At 39.7% G+C, this 23,300-nt stretch overlaps 2 protein-coding genes across 2 annotated transcripts; both read right to left on the reverse strand.

The window, feature by feature from the left end:
- Positions 1 to 19,542: 19,542 nt before the first annotated feature.
- On the reverse strand, positions 19,543 to 20,112 carry LOC136244154 (uncharacterized). The gene has a single exon (XM_066035671.1). It carries the CDS (start codon positions 20,110 to 20,112, stop codon positions 19,543 to 19,545), a length of 570 nt encoding a protein of 189 aa, XP_065891743.1.
- Positions 20,113 to 20,171: 59 nt separating this feature from the next.
- On the reverse strand, positions 20,172 to 21,181 carry LOC136244155 (uncharacterized). Its single transcript, XM_066035672.1, has 2 exons — positions 20,704 to 21,181; positions 20,172 to 20,626 (listed from the first exon to the last, which is right to left on the reverse strand). Exons 1-2 carry the CDS (start codon positions 21,179 to 21,181, stop codon positions 20,172 to 20,174), a joined length of 933 nt encoding a protein of 310 aa, XP_065891744.1.
- Between the last annotated feature and the right edge of the window lie 2,119 nt (positions 21,182 to 23,300).

The raw sequence follows: 23,300 nt of genomic DNA on the forward strand, positions 1-23,300 counted from the left end.
TTGGAAAACCGTCACTATACATACAATAGTACTTTTGTAATAAAACGCATTTAAAAACTATGGGTAAAAAACATAAGCTCCAGAAAAAATTATGCAAGTTTTTATCGCCTTGCTGGTGGGTGAATTAAGCCTCCAATGGATAAATCTTGGTTATCATCGTGTTTGCCTGTTCATAGAAAGTATAAAAATCTTTGTTTCATCTCCATATACAAAAGAATTTTAAAGTTACAGATGTTTGTTTACGTTGCGGTGACAAAAGGATTTACCGACAATCGTTTTTCAGTGAATTTGCTTTCTTTCTCAAACACAGAAGCATGCCTGGGGCAAAACCTATACCTTGGGGGATGCACAAATTCATAGCAAACACAATGAGTAGAGATTCAATTCCGTACGCCATTGTATCATTAAGTTATGATGGTTTATGTAAGCGCCTGTAGATTCTTTTCTCAATAGCTTCTGTACATATCAATTATTTGCTTGTCCGGCACTAGTGCTGTATTTCCAATGCTGTTTAACTTATGAAGCTGAAACTTAGCTAGTCCATTCCTCTGTCCCTGTAGAAAACAAAGAACAAATAAAATGCATTTTGAAAATTGTGTGGGTATCGACGGTTTTCTAAAATGCGTGTGTATATATATGTATGTACCACTCTGCGTGGCCAGTTCAAAGGCCCCGCCAGTGCCATAATTTGTATGTGGCACTCTTGCAGACTGCAGCGTGTGCATTATAACTTATAACACACTGGTTCCAGTTTTGCAGACCGCAATGAGTGCATTATAAGTTATAATCCACCGACCACAATGCAATATCTGTATATTGCACTGGGCTGCAATTTTGTGCAGCAATGCGCAAGTGCCGACAGCCGAGACCGCTACAACACCTCGCCTAATAGGTGGAAAGACACCTCACAGATCACTCGAATTCTTTTATAGTCTGACATAAATGTTATATTCGATTGTGGGAGTTGGCTTTAATTTTTACCTCTGAAATTTATCTCATTTACCTCCCTAATTTTCTACTATCTACTGACGGCAACTACTTCCCATTTATAGTAACACGCTGGACATGACCTCTGAAGTGCAAACCAAGCGCCAGCAAGAAAACACATCTGGTGACTCGTGTATCACGTGCAGTCAGGATGTCGAGGAGAACGGTGTGGAATGCAACTGGTGCCTCCGCTGGGAACACTGTGAGTGTGCCGGAATTACTCTAGATGGATGCACTGTATTGTCTAATAGTTCTTCCAAGATTATGTTTTTTTGTTCTGTGTGTTATACAAAAGTGCCTTCGCTTTAAAAGTGAAAGATGAAACAACCAGTAACCACGAAGCACTCCAAACAGATCTTCAATCTATTAACAGCAAGCTTTCTGAACTACACTCCAACATTTCTGAGGTTGCTAAGAATCTTGGAACACAAATCGATAAACACCAAAAGACCTTTGCTGAAGCACTTGCTGACCACCCAGCTGATGCACCTACGTAATCTACCCCTCCCTTACTTTCTGAAGATTCTGTTGCTCACATAACTGTATCACTAGCAACTGAACAGAAGGAAAAGGATAGGAGGTAACTGTACATCATAGTACACAACATTGAAGAATCTGCTGCCTCAGATGGAGCATCTAGAAAGAAAGATGATATTTCTAAATGCACAACTTTTACTCCAGACATACCTTGGAGTTTCGACAACAATAAACAATGCCCTCCGTCTAGGCAAGAAATCTACTAAACCCAGATTACTAAAGCTGTCTCTGAATAGTATCCAAGATAAAGCTATTATTCTGAAGAATAAGACCAAACTAAGACCTTCAAACAACCCTTCTGATGTCCATAAGATCTTTATCATGCCTGACTTCACTCCACTCAAGCAAAGACAGAATAAGGCTCTACGCCAGCAGCTGGCTGCTATGAACAAAGATAAGAAACTATATGTTATTAAAAAATGGGAAGATAGTGCAGAGGACACCTCAAGTGCTTTCTGCACTATCAGTGACTTACCCCCCAAAAAAGATTCTCCTAATCCTGCTGATCATTCGCTGATTGCTTTATCACTTAATTGCCAATCCCTACCTGCTAAAAAAGAATCTTTTGTAAACTTAATTAACACGCACTCTCCAGACATTATTTTTGGGTCAGAGTCTTGGCTTAAAGATACAATTTTCTCTAGTGACGTTTTTCCAACTGGTTATGCTGTATACCGTCGGGATCGCCCAGATGGATATGGAGGAGTATTTGTGGCTTGTCATGATTCTCATGTTTCATATAGTTTAGATTTAACAGACTGCTCATGTGAGATTGTTGCTTGTGAAATAAAGCTTGCCAATAATACTTCATTGATTGTATGCTCAATTTACAGGCCTCCCTCTACCGGTGAGCATTACCTTCAGAAACTTTGTACAGAGCTAGATTCTATTATTAATGGACATCCGTCATCTACTGTGTGGATAGCAGGTGATGTTAATCTCCCAGATATAAATTGGTCCAGTCACTGTGTTACAGGCCACGGCTATTCATTAAATCTAAACAACATTTTCCTAAACTTTCTAGATAGTAACGGACTTACCCAAACTGTAGAATCTCCAAAACATCCTTGACATTTTTGACATTTTTTTAACCAATAGGCCATCTCTGATTGTATCATGTAGTACAATTGATGGAATAAGTGACCACGAAGCTGTGTTAGTGAAATCTGATACTATTGTTCACCTCACAGACCCCCAACGTGATCTGTCTACTTGTGGTCTCAAACTGACTTTGATTATATCAGACATACTATTCAAGGTTTTTGTGAGGAATTTGTAACAGCTTATAATACTTCTACCCCTGTGAATAATTTGTAAGACAAGTTCTTGGATATCTGTAACACCTGTATGAAGCTTATTCCTACAAAACAAATTTCAACTAAACGTCGCTGACCATGGATTACACCTAGTTTAAAAAGGCTTACTAGAAAAAAATAATGTGCATACAACCGTGCTTGCCGAACAAATTTACAAACAGGCTGGCTCTGTTACCAAGACATCAAAAAACAATCCCAACAAGGCTGTCGTCTTGCTTATAATAAATACCTATCTAGCCTTGTAGATCCAAGCAGTTACTAAACGTTTGTGGACTCTAATAAAGAAAAGGAAAGATCATACAGGAGTAAGTCCTCTTGTAGATCATGGCATTACATATACTGATCCACAAGACAAAGCTGACTTGCTGGCTAATTACTTTTCTTCAGTCTTTAATACTGAAAACACTGAGTATATCCCCACCTTAAACAGTAACCCCTTACCTGATATTCCATCTATTGTAATAAATCCACAAGGAGTTCAACATCTACTCGCTAAACTACAAACTCACAAATCAGGGGGCCCTGAAAACCTCCCAACCCATTTTTAAAAAGAAGTTTCAGCTGAAGTTGCTCCTGCTTTAACTATGATTTTTCAAGCATCTCTTAATCAAGGTGCTCTGCCACATATTTGGAAGTCTGGAGCAATAGTCCCAGTTCACAAGAAAGGCAGTCATACTGAATGTGGCAATTACAAACCGATATCGCTTACCTGTATCTGTTCCAAGATGCTTGAACACATTATTGTTTCTAATATATCAGACCACCTGGATGCTTACCATGTTCTTTGTGATGACCAGCATGGCTTTCGCCACCGTTGATGTTGTGAGTCACAATTAATCTCTACCATAGATGATTATGCTAGTTGCCTTAATGATGGGGGCCAATGCGATGTTCTTTTTCTCGACTTCAGTAAAACTTTTGACAGGGTGCCTCATTCCCGTTTACTTTACAAACTCAACCACCATGGCATACGTGGTCCTCTATTGAAATGGCTTAAATCATTCCTGACTAATCAATCCCAGCATGTTATCCTGAACAATTGTACTAGCCATGAAACCAGTGTATTATCAGGCGTCCCTCAGGGCACCATCCTGGCACCCCTACTATTTTTACTTTATGTTAATGACCTTCCACAGTGCATCCGCAACAAAATAGAACTCTACACTGATGATGTTTTATTATATTCTGTTATACATTCTGAAGCGGACTGTGTCCGCCTGTAGGAGGATTTGAAATTGTTACATCAATGGTCTATATTGTGGCAAATGGAATTTAATCCCTCCAAGTGTGAATTTTTGTGGATGACTAACGAAAGGAATCCTATGACATACCAGTACTCCATCAGTGATGTAGTGATACAACAAGTAACACATGCTAAATATCTGGGAGTTACAATTGATGAAAAGCCATCATGGAATGAACATATTCTGAAAGTAACCAACAAGGCAAGGTAAGTTAATGCATTTTTACGTCGCAATATTTCTAACTGTCCTACACATGTCAAATGTAACATATATAAGATCATGGTGCGCCCAATACTTGAATATGGCTCAACCATCTGGGACCCCCACACCCACCTAATATTAACTTACTAGAAAGTATCCAAATAACTGCTACAAGATTTTGTTACAATAATTATTTTAAACTTTCCAGTGTTTCTAGAATGTTGAACCAGTTCAGTTTACCTAATCTATAGCAAAGGAGAAAGAGAAGTAAATGTATTATGATGTTCAAGATAATTAATGACCTTATAAACATTCCTGCCAGCCACTTTGTACTTATTCACTTCGAGGAGGATACTATATCCATCTCTGTACAAAAATTGACTGTTATAAATTTTCATTTTTTCCTTCTGTAATTAAATTATGGAATAGTGTACCCCCACCTGTAGTTGATTCTCTCACACTTGATGATTTTTGTATTGACTTAGATACTTATATGTGACCAGATTTTACAGAACCGAACCAAATCGCACATCAGGCAAAATCAAACTAGCACCACCAGTGGATAGCTACACTATCGTACTACAAGTTTTGACCCTCAGCACTACTCAAACTACACGAGGCTGGTTTTAATAGACGTCTTTTCTGGGTGGTGTAGAGTGCCCAAATGGCGGTTTCAGGCCTTGTGAAGGACCTGGCTTGGCAAGAATCAGTGGTTTACTGGTGGACAGCCTTATAATGTTGGCCAGACGTGTTCTCTGTAGATTTTGCTACATATCAGCCACTAAGGAGCCAGCACAGCCCTGAAATCTCGTGTCTGGACTCCAATCGTGGTCTGCCTCCATTTTGAGGCCTATCTTTTGCCCTCCCCGCCACCCCCCAGCCTCCACCCCTTTGTGAGCACTCGTGATACTACTTCGCTCGTCTAACTGCTCAGATTTTCTATCTTATTTGGCGGGAAACTGTACAAGCAGCTACAAGTACTGGAAGTGGCTTGAAAGGTAACAGATTGATGCATCTTTTGTGTAAATTTCATATGCGTGCTTGCTATCCTTGGAGAGTTATGCTGGCTTCAATTCTTTAAAACTGTTTATCTCGAAACTTCTAATGTGCGATTTGGATCGTTTTTCCAAAATCCAGTCACATATGCACAACACCTGTGCGTTATAATCTATCATTGATTCCTGCACAGTAATACTAATAATAATAAATAATAATAATGTAAAGGTCGATTGTGGGCCATAATGTCACCAATACGTATAATGTTCAGTTCCAAGCAGCCAATGGCGATCGGAAAAGCCAACACAGTGGCCACAACTCTGGTCTACATATATATATATATAAACGTACTTATACACCTTACTAATCTGGTGCCATCTTAGCCCAGATTAAACTGTAGTCCACTTCAACAATGACTCAATAAAACTATTATATTCTAAATAATACTCACCTTTATGTTTGATTGTGGCAATCAGTTTTTGTCATGCCACCAGATTCGATGTGAATAGTAATAATTAGACTAGTATTGTGTAGCAGTTAGGTTTTGTTTACTTAAACCGTCTATTAGCTCCTTTTTCACTCGAGAGAATCACTATGGCGATTAGTCTGGCGCTTAGTCTATATGGTGAATGAGTGATCACACTGGCATGCTGAGCACTGCACGATGAGAGTCGAACAGCGAATGCAGGTTAGTGATATAACCCATAGCGTACTAGCTTTCAATTTCTCAGGTGGCTGCAGTACTGTAGAGGGAACGTCATCGTAACATTCAACTTGGTTACCCACAATCGATGTTAGAAACCTGGCCTTTATAAGTGTTACAGCTGTCTAGTGAGACTCTCCCCACCTAGGTGAGTGGTACATAACAGTTATACAATGTGCACTCGTGCTCTGCCTGTATAAACGCACTTGCCTTCAGGCCTGACGGCCCTCAGGCTCATACGTTTATATCAGGTAGAGAACTCGGGCCCATTGTATAACTCTATAATGTAACACTTTTACACCTCAGATCAAAGGAGCCGCCCAGGCTACATTTTGTATGTAGCCCAACTAGCTGGGCTATATACAAAATGTAGTCAGTAATTATATAGACGTCAATACTGAAATCGATTATGGGGATTGATCAACACTCACGTGATTAGGATGCACGGCTTGGATTTTGCCATAAAAACCACTCAGATGGAGAGCGTTTTGTTATCCTCGCCATCCTACAAGTTGAAAAACGTTGGCTAAGGTGAAAACTAGTGCTATAGCTTTTTCATTCGATCATTTCCCCACATTTTCAAATACAGACACACACCCATCACGAAGTTACCACTCTGCATGGAGTAATCACTTTACAAACAAGCTTACCTGTCTAGGCCTTTAGTGAACTGCATAGTTTTCCCATAAACAATTCAATAGCACTGATTAAAACATTAATCTCGCGTAACAGACATTCTCCGCTATATCTCTAGGACATGTCCATTTATCATAACCGAATGTAACCAGAACATACTAGCTGCTGACCCATAATTGAAAATTTTAGGTTTGCATATATAATACATCCAGTGGCTGCACTCGTATTGGCTTGAGTGATTGATCACCCTGTACAGGCTATCAACCTAATAAGTGTTACATATTAGCTGTAACACGGGGCATTCGGGCTTTGTCTGATATGTATGCCCTCAGGCCTGCAACTCTCGGGCAGTTGGGTATACATATCAGGTAAAGTCCTCATGCCCGTGTTAAAACTATTATATGTATATATATGTATAAGCAGCATGTATATGCGCATGCATGTGTGTAGATATAATTGCACGTGTTGGTAGTTCGTATGTAGTGGAGATACAGTTATTCTTGTACATGTATATATTCACAAGTTAAAGGAAAAATTTGAAATTTTAAGTTCGATTAGGGATCATAGAAAAAAAAGTAAGGAAACTGCGGAGATCGCCTACACCTGCAGATACACTAGTGAACATTTAATCCCTAATCCAGTCTATACCCCAAGACCAAGACTGAATTAGGGATTAAATGTTCACTAGTGTATCTGCAGGTGTAGGCGATCTACCTTGTTTCCTTACTTTTTTTTCTATGATCCCTAATCGAACTTAAATTTTCAAATTTTTCCTTTAACTTGTTTGCTTATTATTTTTGTAACATTATTGTGACTGGTGAACCCACGCATACCGCATCAAAAGAAAGGATAGCACCTTATTAATTTTCGTCTGAGCGCACGCCCTAGTTATCAAAACTGCTTCAAAAGTGCAGTGGCCATTACACTTCACTTTCAGCTGTGTTCGGCCCAATCCACAGTGCTACAGACAAAAAACAGTAGAAGAAGTGCCTCTACGACAATCCAGTCACGACGATTAGCACGGCCCCAACTATCAAATACTGCCTCGAAAGTGCAGCGGCCATTACTCTTCGCTTTCAGCTATGTTCAGCCCGTTACACAGCATTACAATCAAAGAACAATGTTAGAATCGTCTCTGCAATCAGTCAGTTCACGACGGAAAATACAGACGATTCCCGTTTACAAACGTACTGTATGGAAGCCATGCATCGCGCTAACGCGAATTGACACTTTAGACTGTCAGCAAAAAGAAATGAGACACAAAGGAGGACAAAGGTAAGTCCATGATGCATGCATTGTACGTACTGCAGTATGCCAAAAGGCACATCTCGGGACGAAGCGATGTCGAACAGTGAAAAAATTAAGCCCATAGCCTTAGCCGTTATCGAGTTACGCTTGCCCGAAGGCAGGCAGGCAGGCAGGCAGTTAGTCAGTAGAAAATTCCATTGAATAATTTTTTTTTTAAATTTCGTAACTGTTTATTGCAAGCCTTTAGGATCATACTGAAGGCACTTTTGGACTTGGTTATACCTAGCCAATACCGCCAAGCTGGCAGGATAGAGCTGTGAAGCTGGTTTTTGGGTGAATTTTTTGGCTAGGAAAACCCAATTCTTCATGATCCCTTATATACAGTACTACCGTACTGTATGTATGATAACTACATAAATATATTTGTATGTTACTGAGGTGACAACACAGACAATATACACGTAAAATAAATTAAAGAAATAAACGTTTTTAAATGGCATGGTACCTGTTACCCCTTCACGTCATGGTATTCGGTTAGGAGAAGCTCATATGAAGTACCTAATCACCAATTCTCTAACCCGTCACGACCATTTCAAGGATACCAACCCCATAGATATTATTCATATCAAAGATACAATGGAGACCATGACCAGTGCCAGCCAGGCTAGTTAAGAGAATATAAGACGGAGAATTTATAAGCATAGCCAAGTTGACAATAGACAAAACCAGGCATGTCTCACCTGGGTGATGCCAGCAAGCCCAGCCATTCCAATTGAAGGCCAATGCCCCTAATGCTTTACCTACTATCTTGCAACTTGCGAATAAGCCCAACCTGAAATAATATCCAACCTTCTGGGTATGAACCATTTGGTCTTGGAATACACTATGGATAAATTGTTTACGACTGTTGCTTTTGCTAGATTGCTGGTTCCTGCCCACACAGGGGATTGTTTAACTTGGCTATGGTACTTTGCTGGCATAATTGATTTTAGCTTGTCATGCTCTTCAACTTCAATATTCTATCAAACTTCTTACCTTGGATTGTCAAGAGAAGCTTTAATGGGCAGCACAACTTATATACAATTATTCTAATCTGCAACTATTAAGGCATTCCAGGGGCATTAGAAGGTTCTGTAACCACCTGGGAATCGTACTTAATATTGTTAGGATGAAGGATAGATTATTTGGGAGAGTAAACTGTGGCGGTTGTTGGTTGTGCCAAAACATTTGTGTTCCACATGTATGCAGCAACGGCCAACTTTAAATATACTTCTGAATGATCAAGTTTCACTCTGATCTGTGCTGGTGGCAAACCTTAGCTGATTGGAGTGGGTTGAGTCTACTAATTGTTGGGACAACAGTTACCGGACTCCCAATTACCTGATCCAAACAAAGGTGCCAGAGTTGTGGTGCCTTTTGGCAGGCTAAATGGTATTGACCACCACATGGGGTCAAATTTAACATCATAGGAATTAAAGAATAAATAAATGAATCGTTTGAGTTTTGGAAGAGGAAGTCAGGTACGATTTGAGTTTGACCATCCTAGAATTGTCATTGCTGTGAATAGACACTATAACAGCCACGTATTTGTAACACACCCCGTGGTTCTTTGTTTTCTAATTTTGTGATTGATGTAACCTGTAGACTCTTAGCAGGGGTACAATAATAGCGCAGCTGACCACATTTCCCATGGTAACCTGCATTCATTCTTTTGTTTATGTCCACCGGCCACCTGGCTGTCAACTCCACTACCTCATCCCATTAAAAGGGATAAATTGGACACCCCCCTCCCACCCCGTTCAGGCAGCTGTTCAGTACTATTTATTATGAACGGTTTAATGTCTCCTACTTGAGAGATGCTGAGCAGCACTGCTGTTTACTCACACAGACTATATAACCCAACACCAGTCCCCACTATTAAGCACAATTCCACAATGCTTCAAGTCCACTTCTTCTCTATTGGCAGCCTATAGCTACATTCATCCTTCAATCAGCATAATGCATGGTACAAACCTCCTTACACCACACTTAGAGTAGATTCTTTGAGGCATTAATAGAGCTAGCTAGCATGCACGGACAATGAATCCACCTTTCAATTACTAAAGGTGTACCTATAGTTGATCCGATATCAGGTATTAATTGTGACTGTCTCTGGGAAAACCGGTCTTATCGTCCATTTAAAAGTATCGAGAAATGTAGGTTTTAAATATTCAGTGTGTTGTAGCTGGCCAATGGTGGTAGCTACGCATACCAAATTTTCACACGTTTCACAACAATTTCTTACCTTCCTGATCATCCACTGAAGAAGTAGTCAACAGTTAAGTTTCTCGCCATTTTAGATAGTTTTTAAACCGAGGTTGTCTATCAGGCAAGCTCCAGAAGGGTGGGAGGTGGGGGCCCTGGAAGGCGGGCAAGATGGTGTTCAAAAATTGAAAAGAAGCGTGCTAGGATGAATTAGGCCACGTTATAGGCCATTCAGGGCTCAGAACTGGCTAAAATGAAAGGAAATTTATAGCACAGGTCATTGTCCAACACCACGGAGCTGTACAGCCACACACAGCCATCTCCTGGTTGGCCAGGGCTCCATCAAGACCCCAGACCACTCGTATGGCTCGCCACTGTGCTCTAAAAAAGCAACCAGCAAAAGCAGATCACTTTACTCTGGTCGACTGTGGCAGTGAAACTTGATAGTTTATTCATTAAGCTTTGTGTTTGTGTGAAAAAATCAAACTTCCTGTCTTGGGCAATAAGAACGGTTTTCGTAGATCCAGTCACAACTGTATTTAACTACTACCTGCAAGAGTATATAATGGGAGAGGAGAGTGTCGAACTATGCTATATGCTGTGAAATATGAGCCCTTAAAGTCCTATGGCATTGTTCAAACGACTGATTATTGCGTTGATTGTGGTGACCAATTATATTGGCAAAGAGTGCACTTAATGTATGCACGCATGCACGTGGAATAATAAGCATGGCAGAAGAGCTTGGAACAAAGAGAAACACAAGCAACAACACTGCAGGAAAGTAAAAGAAGGAAAGTTACAATGCCATCAGTGCAGTTTTTGCCAACTATCAGCTTGTCTAGTGAAATGGACTCGGAAATGGACTTAGAGACCACTAGTCAGCACGCAAAGTCTATGACGATAATGAAAACTGCCATTCCATCCAGGTCTTCCAGTAGAAAGAAATCCAGTAATAGCAGAGAGCAAGTACAGCTAAAGGGAAAAGCGGCAAATGCTGCTACAAGGAAGAGCAACGCGGACTGTTCTGGTACAGCCATCGATCAATCTGGTTTAAAAAAGGACGAGGAAAAGTATAACAAAGACAATGAAGTAGTACGATAGAGAAGAACTGTTGCATTCACTGCAGAGTATTGATAAGAATATTCTTCTTTCTGAAGTCATCAATGAACTTGGAGCCACGTTTGACGATTATAGTTTAATGGTTTTACTAATGCTCTGTTCTTCAGAGCAGCTACTGTCAGATATTGTGGTTCACCACTAGCATTACTTTAGAGCCCTGTATACTAGTAGTAAAAAGCAACAGGATGCTTTTACACACTTCCAGTTTGAATGGTACAAGTACTGCAGTGCTTTTCTTTTAAGTGGAGAACATTCTTTGGAAGATATAATGTACTGGGAATTGCAAAAGTATCCAGTAAGTGTTCTCAGAGACAAATGGTTGGATTTTACGAAAGAAAATGGGATACCAGTCCCTCACTACAACCAAGTCATGATAACATCATCATCTGTTTACTCTTTTCTACTGGATCACGTTGCTCGATTTCAACAATGCCTTATTGAGCCTGAAAGTGTAACAATTGGAGCAGACGATGATGGCATTTATTACCGGTTTAGGGGAGCAGCACTTTGTAGAATGCTGCATGCTTTATACAGACAAATCAAAGATTGCTCTGAAGATTAACGGGACGCTATCTCTCAAAAAATCACCATATTGCAAGCTGTAAATACCAAAGATAAATCAAGCATTCCTGGATATTTGAAATACATAGACAGGGGATTTTTGTACTTCCCAGATCCTGTATGTTACCTATGTGAAGTTGACACACGCTTGAAACAATTGGTCAATTTAAAAAGGTTTAAATGAACATGGGGAAGATTTAATCAAGGTATGTATTTGTGCTTGTTATAGTGTACATTTTACAACTGCTTTTAGGTGGCACATAACAACATGATGGTACAACATTAGTTAGAAGATCTGTTCAAAGTACGTCTGTCACAAAAGCTACCAAATATTGAGGCATTTGATGAAGGGATTCTCAAACATGTTATGAAGAATTTACAACTAAACTATGTAACACCAGAATCCAAGAATTTGTCTCAGTAACCAAGCAGCAAATGGCAACCAAGAAGGATACAGCATCTACTGTTGAAGTTAACCTGCTGTTAACCCAACACACAAAATTGGCAACTAAATTAGGATCAGCTACGTAGCACACTTTCTATCAGTTATTTTTAAATTACATATGTTAACATAACTATATGGATGTGTAATGAAATAAATGCATTTGCAATTCTTTAGAACTGCCATCTCCGTATTTACGTTTACTTAAGGATAATTCAAGTAAGCCAATTGACTGGTCTCTGTTGTTCTTTCCTGCATGATGACTAGTAGCACACTGTTTGATGTGGTGGGAACATCTTTATGTTATGTAATTAACAGCATCTAATTTTCCACCATCACTGTACTTGTGTTAACTAAACAAGCTCTCTACCAAAGAGCCAGAAATCTGAAGTGGTGAAATATATGTAGGATAGGTGTTGAAGAACCACTTGGCGAAGGCATTATAACTGTACACATCAATGCAGAGAAGGTCCAATGCTAAACAAACAACATTACTACACACATTTAACAACATCATGGGCTTACTTTTCCATGATAAAAAGTCCTTTTGTGTGTTTGACATATGAGGGAATTGAAGGTCTATTAAAATATATGACATCTAGACTACAGTTAAAAGATATACCTTGTTCAAGTTTATGTAAGCCATCCAGAAAAATATCGGTGACCTTTATTGATATTCTCCAGAATCTCTGAGGTGAGACCTCGGATTCATTCATGACAGAGGAAGCCTCGTTCAAACAAATAGTGGCAAGCGTCTAAATAAGCCAAGGTTTCTGATGTCTTCTCTACATCTTGAGCTGCGGTCTCCTCTCAATGAATGAACCAGTGAAGTTCTCCCAGTACTTGTTCTTGCTATTAAAAGTGACATGAATACGCTTAAATTATAGACTCAATCTTACCTGCATAATCTTCGCTGGCAATACATTCAATTTGGTCCAAGCATCTCACAAGCAATGAGTCTCCTTCTACCGTGGTACCATCTTGCACAGTTGTTCTCCACTTGGCCTAGTTTTCTTTTGTATCTATTGTATCCCAGCCAAACTTACATTTTCCACTGCATTGAAAATGCTTAGTGCCATTAATTTTCGAAGAAAACAAAGCATTAATCATGTTTTCCAGCTAAAAGTTAAATAAATAAAATAGGCACACACACAAGTATGCACAAGCCTGCACTACACACACACACACAAGCACAATTGCAGGCCATCACTGCACTCCTACAATGACATATATACCTGGTGAGATGGGAAAATAAGCAAAAAAAAATTTGTGAGGGGGATTAAAAGGATTCACCATCCATGGTTCAACTTGAAAACTATCATCTTGGTCTTCCTTAAGTGACTATGCTCCAGTATGCCCACGGCTTTTTTTAATGGCTGAAACATTGGAGGATGCACCATCACAAACTAATAGACTTGCTTTAAGTCCATGAAACTGAAACAGTTTGATGGTGTCCATGACACACGCTGTGATAAATTTACAGTCCATGGTGGTAGAAGCAGTCAAATTCACTGGTTAGGTCATGCCAGAGAAACTGAAGTATGTAAGAAGTTTGTTGGATGCTCTCAGGCTCTTTCAACAGCCAGTAAATATCATTTAGTGAAGGCAATTCTTTGTGAGTCATTGCGAAGCCCATCAACTGATGGCTACGTGAATTCCACATTAGCTGACATGCAACCTTCACTTCGTCAAATATTAGCACCACCTCTGATTTAGGCTCTTGCCAGACTCTCTGTAGAGTAGACTTTGATGGCAACTGAATAATCCCAGATTTCTTGAGTGCTTCATAAGCAGCAGGGCTTCTAGTATACACGGCTAAAGCTGGAAAAAAAATTAAACATGATTTATGTTGTTTTTTTAAATATAGCTTACCAATCCTGATGGTTATCATGCTCCACCTGTTTTTCCCTGTGCTCCAGAAACTGCAGAAGCAAAGTATTTTGTAAGTGATGTTTAGAAATCATTGAAAGACCAAACTTACCGTTTTTAGGTTGGTCATGTACAAACTGTTGCTGTTGACGCTTGCTGTCTGTGTACCATATTTCTTTCATCAACTTGCCCACAACATGTTCACTTCCTTCTAAAAATACCTTCCCTAGTTCTTCATCACTAATCCCATGTACAATTGTACACATCTCCTCATGCTGATCATCATTTAATGTCACATCTGCTTCACTGTACCTCTTCAACTTCCTCATCGTATTAGATCTTGCAGCCTGTGCATTAGACCTTCTCTTCTGTTGGCTGGCAGGAGACATGTATGTCAGTCTCGCTCTTGAAGATGATGACTGCTTTTTTACTATACAGCTGGGGCTCTCATCCAGTGTTTGACACACTCTTCTCTGCTCTAGTAGCATTGTTGGCCAGTTGGAACCACAGTCAACAATTGACTGAGCCAACACGGTCAAAAGGTTCTAGCATCTGTCTAACGGTCAAACTGTTGAACCGGATTGCATCTAAATAGTGTGATCTGTAATGGTGTGGATCAATTCCAGGACATAATTTGTAGTTGAACTTAACAGAAAACCTGTTGCACAACTCTTGAGCATCCACGATAGATCCAAAGTACCTGACTCTGCTTTCCTCATCATGTGAACTTCGTACTTTAAACCCCTGATGGTTACTTGGATTTATGTAAAACCCATTGGAGGATGAAACATCAGTGTTCGTTGTGTTATGACAACCAACGAATTTCCAGAATTGTCATGGGCTTTCAGAAGTACAGGTACTGACCAACTTATTGCAAACTTCTCTGTGAAAAATGCTCATTCTTATCCTTGTCACATTTATCGATCCTTGAAGGCTGTTGTTCATCTATGCAAACGTTGCCAGGAACATCAGCACTTCCTTGTCCAACTCGTGCTCTGGTTGCTGGTCTGGTCGTCATGAATATCAGCCGTTTTGCATGTGATGTCTTTATGATTATTGCGGTCGCCATCATTCCTTGTCTCCACCATTCTACTAGCAAAAGGTACCGGTCTAGATAGAGTATCAGTCATCGTGATTCCATGTGGGCCACCTGCCAAAAGTAGTAAAGTGTTGATGTTATAATTAGCCACCAATCAACGTAAACCATCAGTCATTTGAGCGATGTCATAGGACTTTACGGGCTCATATTTTACAGCACATAGCGTAGTTCGACACTCTCCTCTCCCATTATATACTCTTGATACCTGTAATTATACATTTATCCATTGCTATACACTGTAAGCCTATAGTAGCAGTGGTTTGGCTTCTATAATCCAGCTCCCTGTTTCTCTCAAAGGATAACTCACCTCCAACCCAGACCCACCTAAAGACGAGTTCTCCTACCTACCGCACTCAAGGTAGAACAGAAGGATTAGATGACTCATGCATAATACAATACTCACAGTTTCAGGATTGCAATGCAAAGGCCGCAGACATTCCAGCCATGTTTATCCAACTGTGGGGTCAATGGGAGAGTTTAGACATTTCAAGGATGCATGGATACATAAAATAAATATACTAGATGAATAAAAAATTGGAAATTTTAAAATGGGAATAGGGATCGCTGAAAAAGCCACAAAACAAGAAGGGATTGCTGGGGTGGTAATGTAAACCACAAATCCCTATTTTGACTCTCTGTCATAAATCTTTACTTACATGCTCTGTCATTTTGAAGTGAGTCAAAATAGGAATTTGTGGTTTACATTACCACCCCAGCGATCCCTTCTTGTTTTATGGCTTTTTTTCAGCAATCCCTATTGCCATTTTAAAATTTCCAATTTTTTATTCATCTAGTTTGTGTACTTTTTATTAATTCAGTAATGCATTATGAAGAAGACTATTGTGAATAGTGTAAGTTTGCATTCTGCATAGTAACACCGTCAACATTTCAATACACACATGAAACTGATCAAATTGCAATGTGCATACAGACTGAGAGTCTCCTAATATAAGCTACAATTTACATTACTAGTGCCTTTAATAGCTGTCAAATTCAGTGCAAGGATTGTTGTTATACACTTGACTACATTATACGTCGGAGTGAACTCCCTTCAGACTGGAAGAGGGCATATGTAACACCAGTATACAAGAAAGGCCCGCTTACTAATCCTTCAAATTATAGACCTATATCATTAACTAGTATTTGCTGCAAGTTGTTGGAACACATCATCTCCTCAGCAATATCTTCTCACTCTATTAACTACAATATCATATGTACAAATTAACATGGATTTCTTTGATTGATAATGAAAACTGTGGTGAATAGTGTAATTTTGTATTCTGCATAGTAATGCCGTCAACGTTTCAGTACAAACATGAAACTGATCAAATCACAATGTGCATACAGACTGAGAGCCCAATATGAGCTACAATTTACATTACTGGTGCGTTTAATAGCTGTCAAATTCAGTGCAAGGATTGTTGTTATACATTTGACTGCATTATTAGAGTATTTATATGACTGCTCTATTAGAGTATTTAATCTGGATAACCCGCCCACGTACAATAATCATGGACTGGCCTAGACTGAGTTTAATAAAGACAAATTCTATTAGCCACAAGCAACGCACATCAAAAAACCTAACTTTGAGTGTGATATTGTATGGCTTCTCGAGCGTAATGGCATTTTGGCAAGAAGTAACAGCCCGGTTTGGGCTGTTTCCATCCGAAAATGAAATCAGAAATAGGCCATGGACACGCACAATGATCTATTTAGCAAGCCTTGCTACTTTGTATCTCAAGATTCTCCTTGTAAACTTCGCTATGCCTGTGAAAGAATAATAATAATATGAACAAACGGGCATATTTCAGTTTTGTCTGAAATACACATACTGTTTCCTTTTCACTTGATACTTACTAGTGGACCTATACTCATTGCAAAGAACCACCAGAGGCTGAAAGATGCTTTTCAAGATGGTTTTTAGGCGTGTGTTCTATTAGGATTTTTGCAAAAAAAATATGGGCGATCCCTATTATGAACCCACTATTATGGTTCATGATATGTAAATATATTATCAATGAAAGCTATAAAATAATAAAAATAAAATGAATGCCATGAATGCTGCTCAAGAAACTGGTCCACTGCTCCATCAGTGTTACAGCCTGTTTGTACTACGAATCGCTCTGGGAAAGATTGCTTCAATGCAATCTACAGTGGTTTCTAAGCCCCCTTTTATACTACAAAGGCCAGACCTGCTCAAATTTTTTTAAAAAGCTTAAACCCACAATCATGGTTTTCATTAAAGATGAGATTTTTGTTTGAGTTAAAAGATTTGTACTCTCTTGTCATCAAGTTTTAGTAGGAATGATGAAGTTTCAAGTCTTAGTGGCAACGCTTCAATTCTGTGTAGTTGGTGAAACTATTCATTCAGACATGTACTTGTTTGTTTGTTGTTTTTTTAGCCCTGTGTTGTTTTTGAAGTTGTTCTTCCATATTGTCGTCTACATAACTCATGGTTGCCTCATTTCATTATTACAGTTACCATTTTAGCTGTAATTTTTCACAGTTTATTCTATTTATTAGAACTAAATTGAATTGCAAGATCACAACTGTTTATATTGGATACATAGAACTGGATTGAACCAGACCCACATCCCTAGCAGGTCCACTCCAGAGCAGTTCAACAAGGTTCGGTTTGACACGGCGCACATTTACACCAACCTGGAAATTGCTTTTAATTTGAGGACGTTCTTTGCGGTGGGTTTGCAGGGAATATCCCAGAGGTTATACAGTTCCTATGGCTTGGAGGGAAAGGCAGTTGCCTTTCTTTGGCACGCAGAAATTCTTGTGGCTTCAGAGAATGTTAGAATCCCCAAGCATTCCTACCTCTAAGTCTTTGTAGTAAAACATCCTGTATACACATATATAATTGTAAAATTGTTGAAAAAGGGCCTATTTGAGAATTAATAGGAGAATCCACGGAACCCTGCACACCTACCAAAACAGCCACCATTTGTTGACGGTGGCAACCCACTCACAACAGGGTAATCCCTGCTGACCAGGTTAAACTGACAAGCAACATTAACACAGGTTTATCAGTGATTGCCTAGATTTGTGAAACATGGGTTAGGCAAAAAGTGTCCCATTATGAGGACACTACGATGAGGCAGTATTGGACACTACGATGAGTGTCCCACGATGAGGCAGTATTGGTTAGGCAAAACTATGCCCAAACAAGCCTTCAGATTGACCCGAAAGGCTTTCAACAAGTTGCTACAGAATTTTTAACAAATTATTTATTTTAACAGAAATTTTCTACTGACTGACTGAGTAACTAATACCTTCAGACAAGCGTAACTCTACAATGGCTAAAGCTACGAGCTTGATTTTTTTACTGTTCGACATCACTTCAGCCCCAAAGGTTCCTTTTGGCATACCACAGTACGTACAATGCATTCTTCATGGACCTACCAGTGTCCTCCTTTGTGTCCCATTCATCTTTGTTGACAGCAAAAAGTGTCAATTTGGCAGTAGCACATGATGGCTTCCCTTCGTCACGGAAATCATCTGTAGTTTTCAAGGTGGCTACTTTGATTGTAGAGGTTCGTTTTGAATAGTTCTTGATTCGTACTGCTGTGTAACAGGTTGAGCATAGCCGACAATGAAGCATACTGGATTCATCACTTTTCAGATGATAATTGATATAACTGGGGGGCACAGCACTATTTCTTTATTTTTTTCAGTATGCGTCGATTGCAGAGGTGCTTTTTGAACAGTTCTTGATTCGAAGTGCTGTGAACAGGTTGAACATACCTGACAACAGATTCTTAACTTTTCAGATGACAATTGATATAGCTGGGAGCGTGGTACCATTTCAGATGTGGTATGCGTGGGTTCACCATTCATAATAATTATGTACAAAAAAGTTAACTACACAAAAAATTTAGAATTTCCAACTAGAGTAGGGACCATAGCACATCAATAGAAAGTGCTGAAACAAGCTGGAGTAGTGCATGAACTAAATCACAGTAAAACAATATGAAGTGCTATATCCCTACTGTACATGCATTTCCATTGTGTTATCTTGGAGCACAGTAGGGATATAACACTTCTTATTGTTTTACTGTGATTTAATATCGTGCACTACTCCAGCTAGTTTCAGTACTTTTTATCGATGCGCTATGGTCCCCCTAGTCTAGTTGAAAATTCCAAATTTTTTGTGTACTTTTATTTATGCAGTACAGTATAGTCTGTGAGATCAAAGTCTTTACTCTATACATGAATGCCAAAAAAATAATTACTTAAAAGCTGCACTGTTGAACAACTATAGGGACATCAACATAGACAAAAACAGCATTTCTAAAACCAATAAATGAATTTGTAAAACAGTATTCTAATCTCTAAATCTGAAGCATACTTAGTGTCATGAAATTGGCACTAATTGACAACCTCTCAACGAAATGGACTGGTGAATTTACTCGATGTGATTCCCTCAGTCCTGTCAAATATTCTTTCCTCCGTTGCTTGGTAAACTGATTCAACAAGTGTCTCTGTGTCTTGTACCTCTTGGTGAGTATTTCATGCATACTAGATATATCAAAATGACTGTCATTCGGTTTTTCAGCAATCTGTCGTCCATAAATCAGGTGGGATGGAGAAAGAGTGTAGCTGATTCCATCAACATCATCCTGTACGTAAGTGAGGAAGCGAGCATTGATGAATGCCTCAACTTCAATAAGGAGGGTTTGTAACTGATCATAAGTTAAACCGGTACGACCCACAGTCTTTCTAAGACATCTCTTCACTCCTTGTACCATCCTCTTCCAAAATCCTCCCCACCATGGTGCCTTCTCAACAATAAAACTCCATGTAATTCGATTATTGGTCAAGTATTGACTTATCTCCTTTGACCTAGAAATCTTGATCAGTTCTTTAGCTGATGACTGAAAGGTTTTAGCATTATCAGACATCAAGGTTGCTGGCAGCCCTCATCGACTGGCAAATCTTCTTATAGCTAATAAATAAGAATCTACTCCCATATTTGGGGTGAGCTCAAGATGAATAGCCCTCGTTGACGTACAAGTAAACAGACATATGTATACTTTCTCAGTGATATTCTTCTCTGAAATATACAGGGGTCCAGCAAAGTCAACCCTGTGTGAGTAAATGGTGGCTGGTCTGAAACTCGTTCATTTGGTACGTCTGGTGCTGTAACTGAAGAGTATGATGGTCTCTCAAGCTTACAGCAAACAGTGCAAGACTTTACAAGTCTTCTGACGACTTGGCGTCCCTTCAGGATCCAAAAACGTTCTTGTAAATAAGTTAGAGTATCTGCAACACCACTATGCTTTACATTCCAATGAGCCCACAAGACCAACAGTTTTACAAAATAATCATCAAGTGGTAATATGGCTGGGTTCTTGCTCAGTAGATACAGAGACAAATTGTTGAGTCGACCTTTACAACGTAAAACTTCCTGGATATCTAAAAACAGCCCAAAATTGCTTGACTAGTAGAGGACACGGACCTGAGCAAGAACGGAAATATTGGATTTCACGAACCAAAAAAACTACGTTGTACAGACTTAATCCATAATAGCTCTGATTGATTCATTTCACTACGAGATATGAAAGGATCAAATGAGTCGGTTTGTTTCCTGCACTTCTTAATGAACCGAATCACATAAGAGGTTACACGCAATAATCGATTTAAGCCTCCATATTTCTTGCTATCAATCAACTCCTTAATAGACTGACAGACAAAGGTTGAACTCATGGAGACCAAGGAAAGGGTAATTGGGGTTATGTTCTTTACCATCTCCATCTGCGCTTCATGATTGAGGTCATACACTTCAATGGTTGGCCAGTTTGTAGTTGATTCCCTAAGGAAGTCTGGTTCTTGCCACCACAATACTTGGTCCATCAACGCTGAAGCCATGGTGCCCCTTGAAGGCAAATCAGCTGGATTTAATCTTCCAGGACAATGTCTCCACAACTCTCGATCACTAAGTTGACGGATCTCATCAACTCTGTGTTGCATGTACTCTATAGCTGGGTAATGTTTGATAGTGCTCATGACAGAGAATGTCTTCTTGTGGATGGGAGAGTGTCTCCTAATACTGATCTGGATGGGAAAGCGTCTCCAGCCAGCAATCTAGTTGGGAGTGCATCTCTAGTTGGCAGTTTGAATGGGAGAGCGTCTCCTAATAATGATCTGGATGGGAGAGCATCTTCAGCTAGTGATCTGGTTGGGAGAGCGTCTCCTGATACTGATCTGGATGGGAGAGGCAAGCAGCTGTTAGCAACTCGGTTTCCTGATGGCACTCTGAACTGGAGGGGCTTGTCTGTGACTGCAGGCAGGATAAAAAGCATCTCTCCTGACAAAGATTTGAACTGCGAGCATCCCTCAATAGCAATCTCTACTTGTGGTAGCGGCCGGCACGGTGAAGAAATCCAGGCTGGCACAGTGAAGGAATCCAGTCAGACATACAGCTGAAGAACTCGCAACAAAATGCATATGATAGTACAGTCTTTCATGTAAATGTTTAGAATACAACAACAACAACAACAACATTATGTGTCTACTTAGCTTGCTCCACTGCTTACACTACATATGTACGTAAGTACCACTATTGACAATGGGATACTGGCTAGAATTATTAACTGCCAGCATGCCATGCCAATTAACATAGAGTACCTGTGTGTAGTGAAGTTTGTGAACTGTTCAGTGGGTAGGGACAGGGTGGGAAGATTTGTTACAACAGGTATGAATTACTGCCAACATGCTCTGCTCACTGTGTTGCACATGCATTGTTCTTATTAGAGCCCACTGTTGCATGCTAATATTTTGGGTACTTGCGCAGCCTACGCTTCACAACATTAACTGTGTTTAATAACTTAAACTTTATTTAATGTTTAGTTACGCTACCACTCACCTATTTACGTGCTCTGTTCCTCGGATCTTCATTCTTCACCTCCAGCAATCCATTGATTGAGGAGGGGGTTTGGTAAGTGCCAGGGGCCTCATCTGCCATGGTATATGGCCTAGGCAAGGTTATGTAATTCCAGCGGGGCTAAAGTAGGAAGTACTTTTGGTTTATTGATGCTTGGGTAATGAAAGAGTTTAGAGCAGAGAAGCGTCTCTGTCCTAAACTCTTTACAATAGAGGCCATAGGTAGGTCATGATATGTATTATGTATATTGTGATCTCCCCCCCCCCCCCCCCCCCCCCCCAAGCATCAAGGTTATTTATTTATTTATTCATTTAGACCAAGCAATGTGCAGAAATGATGATGGTGGCAAGATAAGCTATGCTTGCAGCATACAGAAGATGATGATGATGATGATGATGTGCAAGCTGAGCAACAGTGACATACAAAACAAGCAGTGGCAGTGACATACGTTGGTATACAAACAAGCAATGATGACGACATACATATCAAGCAAGTGTGACAACATAAACATTAGGAAGACATGACGTACAAGCAAACTAACATGCAACTAACAACACAATGGTGTGCCCCGTGCCAATTGCCTGGCAAAGTTGTGGAGCACATCCTAACCATAGAACTACAGATATAATTATAACGAAGACACTGTATCGTGTACACATTAGAGCAAGCACTGTGTTTTGAAACAATTCCTGTTGAAGATGTATAGGTTGAAGTTTCCTTTAATGACAATAAAATGGACTTTTCTTTGGGACTATTATAAGACTCAAGGGTATGGTGTGCAAGAAGCTGGCACAACACCGTGAAACGACTATGCAAAGTTCTAACATGTACTTGGCTGCTTTTCAACATACAATTTATAATAACCATGTGTTTGTGTTGTTGTTTTTACAAAGCAACTCTTAGTATTTCACGTTTTACTGGAAGTGTACCAATAGAGAAATTTCTGAACCGATCCGACATAAAGCGATATACTGAGTCAGAACACCGATACCGACCCAATATAATAAAGTGCAGCTATACATTTAGATTAGAGGAAACTGGGAAACTTTAACTTGCCATAAGATACACTTAGCCAAGTCCTAACAATCACTGCCAATGGTTGATTGCCTGTGGTGGTGTGGCCTCAATTAACAGCCCAGACCGTGAGGCACCCACAATTTTTTATTATTATTATTATTTAGTGCGTGCTCCCACCAAGATAAGTCC

Source organism: Dysidea avara, chromosome 14, assembly GCF_963678975.1.
Source record: "Dysidea avara chromosome 14, odDysAvar1.4, whole genome shotgun sequence".
Lineage (NCBI taxonomy): Eukaryota > Metazoa > Porifera > Demospongiae > Dictyoceratida > Dysideidae > Dysidea > Dysidea avara.